The sequence below is a fragment of the Amphimedon queenslandica genome, unplaced genomic scaffold (genome assembly GCF_000090795.2).
Source record: "Amphimedon queenslandica unplaced genomic scaffold, v1.1 AMPQUscaffold_13340, whole genome shotgun sequence".
Taxonomy (NCBI): Eukaryota; Metazoa; Porifera; class Demospongiae; order Haplosclerida; family Niphatidae; genus Amphimedon; species Amphimedon queenslandica.
Window position 1 is genome coordinate 1 of NW_003546424.1, and position 2,477 is coordinate 2,477.

General features: G+C 36.9%; 1 protein-coding gene across 2 annotated transcripts in view; it reads left to right on the forward strand.

Annotated features, from left to right (window-relative positions):
- The first annotated feature begins 6 nt into the window (after window positions 1-6).
- The window catches only part of LOC100633769 (DBH-like monooxygenase protein 2 homolog), a 4,997-nt gene continuing 2,526 nt past the window's right edge, over window positions 7-2,477 (forward strand). The window contains exons 1-7 of one of the 2 annotated variants that reach the window (XM_019998094.1): window positions 7-56; window positions 105-268; window positions 315-521; window positions 579-638; window positions 682-809; window positions 856-1,018; window positions 1,079-1,190. In XM_019998094.1, the coding sequence (XP_019853653.1) occupies window positions 26-56; window positions 105-268; window positions 315-521; window positions 579-638; window positions 682-809; window positions 856-1,018; window positions 1,079-1,190 (865 nt within the window). In that variant the 5' untranslated portion in view covers window positions 7-25. Of the gene's footprint in view, window positions 57-104; window positions 269-314; window positions 522-578; window positions 639-681; window positions 810-855; window positions 1,019-1,078; window positions 1,450-2,477 lie in introns of those variants that run through there. The other variant, XM_003387511.2, reaches the window with a different exon arrangement.

The window sequence follows — 2,477 nt, forward strand, 5'->3', positions numbered from 1 at the left end:
CCAGTATCAATACGTGTACATTGAGATGCACTATGATAATCCAAACAGACTATCAGGTTACTAAGTCACACAATAAGATTAGTGTCTACTCATTGTTATTTTAGGTGTAGTTGATAGTTCTGGTGTGACATTCTATTACATTGATACACCAAGGGAGCATGACTCTGGTATACTTGCAGTTGGACATGCAGTGAACCAATACATGATAATACCTCCTAAAGCAAGGGATTACACTATTTATAGCTTCTGTCCAACTGATTGCACTACAGTATGATTGGAATATATTATGTACTGTACAATAATCTTGTGTTTAGTTATTTCCTCAAGATGGGATCCATGTTTTTGCTAATTTGCTTCACACTCATTTGCTTGGTGTAAGCATTACTCTACATCATCTGAGAGCTAGCAATCAGTGTAGATCAGGAAGGGGCATTGAAGAGCTTAAACCAATTGATAGCAACCCGGTATATGATTTCAACTTCCAAGAGACAGTGCATATTAATGAAGTTGTCATTAGACCAGTGAGAGACACTATGAAATTGAATTGTTGCATATTTTAATGTAGTTTATTGTGACAGGGTGATGGAATTATGCTGACCTGCACATACAATAGTGAAAATCGAAACACAGTAACATTGGTAAGCTGTTCTCGCATTAGATTTTGAATGTTGTTTATAATAGGGAGGGGAGAGCACTTATGAGGAAATGTGTCTATCATTTCTGAACTATTATCCAAGGATGGGAATGACTGACTGTTATAGTTTGTCATATCCACAAAGTTTTACACAATTCTTATCAAGACACTACAGGTAGTACATAATTGTGCCCTGTATAGCTATCTTTCTATTTTCACAGTCAAAGTGAAATTGCTTCAATTTTCAGTAATAGTCGAGATAATGGTCTATCAAGGTCTGAAGTCGATGAGATATTTAATAATATCACTTGGACACACGAGGAAACTGAAGTCTTAGAGAACTCAGTCTCAACTGGCTCTCAATTTTCTTTTTGCTATGGACCTGTAAGTTATATACTCTTTGCCAATAAAGTATTGTTTACTGAACTATTGTACCATCATTAGTCAGTCTATGCAAATAGAACACAAAATGTGCCATCTATTGGTTGTCCTTATGAAGCACCTCCTGTAATGCTGGAGTGTCCTGACTCTGTTGATCCTACCAGTGGTGCTGGTGGTGCTGTGTCATTGATTACTCTCTCAGTCACAGTGCTGCTCTTTGCTATGATTGCAATGATCCTCATTTAATTAACTCTTTCTCCTACTCCATTTTTTGCTGCTTTTTGTCTTAGATTAGCAAACAGGGATTGGACTTTTTCTGCCCTTTTCAATATTCATGCCCTTTTCATTCATTTGTGCCCCTTTTCATCTGCTGCATTTTTAATAGTCAATTATGATAATAATAATTTTATTCATGTCCTCCATGCCTCCATAAACCTGTAGTCCATTTGGTGTCATGAAATACGACCACCACTTCCACCTTTGGATTCCCCGATGAGAAAATGGTCTTTATTTCTCCCTTTCTCTCTCTTATTTTTCTTGTCATTTCTACATCAATTTCATTTCATTTTGCTTTGTTCTTAGCAAGTTCTCCCACAATGTCTGTGAACTAGACTTAGTTTTCAACTTTTATAAGGTACTCAAGGTCAAAACCTCCCTTTGCCTAGTAGTGGATACATTATTCTTCTCATATCTCTTTTTTAAAAGGTTTATGCCATCGTTGATGAAATGTTTTTAGCCGGTGAGATAAGAGAGACGAGTCAGTCGAGGGTCCTACAGCAGCTGCAATATTTAACCAATCGTCAAGATGGCAAATTTGCAAAAATTAATGGTCGAGCTTATCAATATCAATATAAGCTCAATCATTCATTTTTTGCAAATTGCCATCTTGATGATCTTGTACACCATTAAATTGATCCAGAGTTTCCCACAGGATTTTGGCATAGTGCTTAAGTTTGAGCTGATTCCAATCAAATTTGGATTTTTTATTATTTTTGAAGTTGCTCCATATGCTATAAGGCTTCTCAGCTCACTAAGCACTCACTGAACATGCTTTGTTGGGAACACAAAATTGACGACAGATTTTTTGCATTGTCAGATACGCTATTAGCATGACATTTGCATGTATGTTAGCATAAAATTTGTGTTCTTGTTTGCATGAGACAGTCGTGTGAGATTATAATTGCATAGTGCTGATGTGTAGTAGAGTAACAGCGACCCTTATACTTTGTTATGGAATATTGGAATGGAGTGCATGTGATTTGCATGTACACACATCACTCACTGTTGTACACACCTGCATGTTGTTATCAAATCGAGAATAGACTACAGCTCTATAAAGAACAGAGCTAGGCTGTGGTAAACAGTCGTTTTAGTACAAAATGGGTGCACCACTCTTGATCGCTCTTCTGCTGGTCCTCCCTTGTTGCTTCTGTGACAATCACCATAATCTTGAATCTAAGTA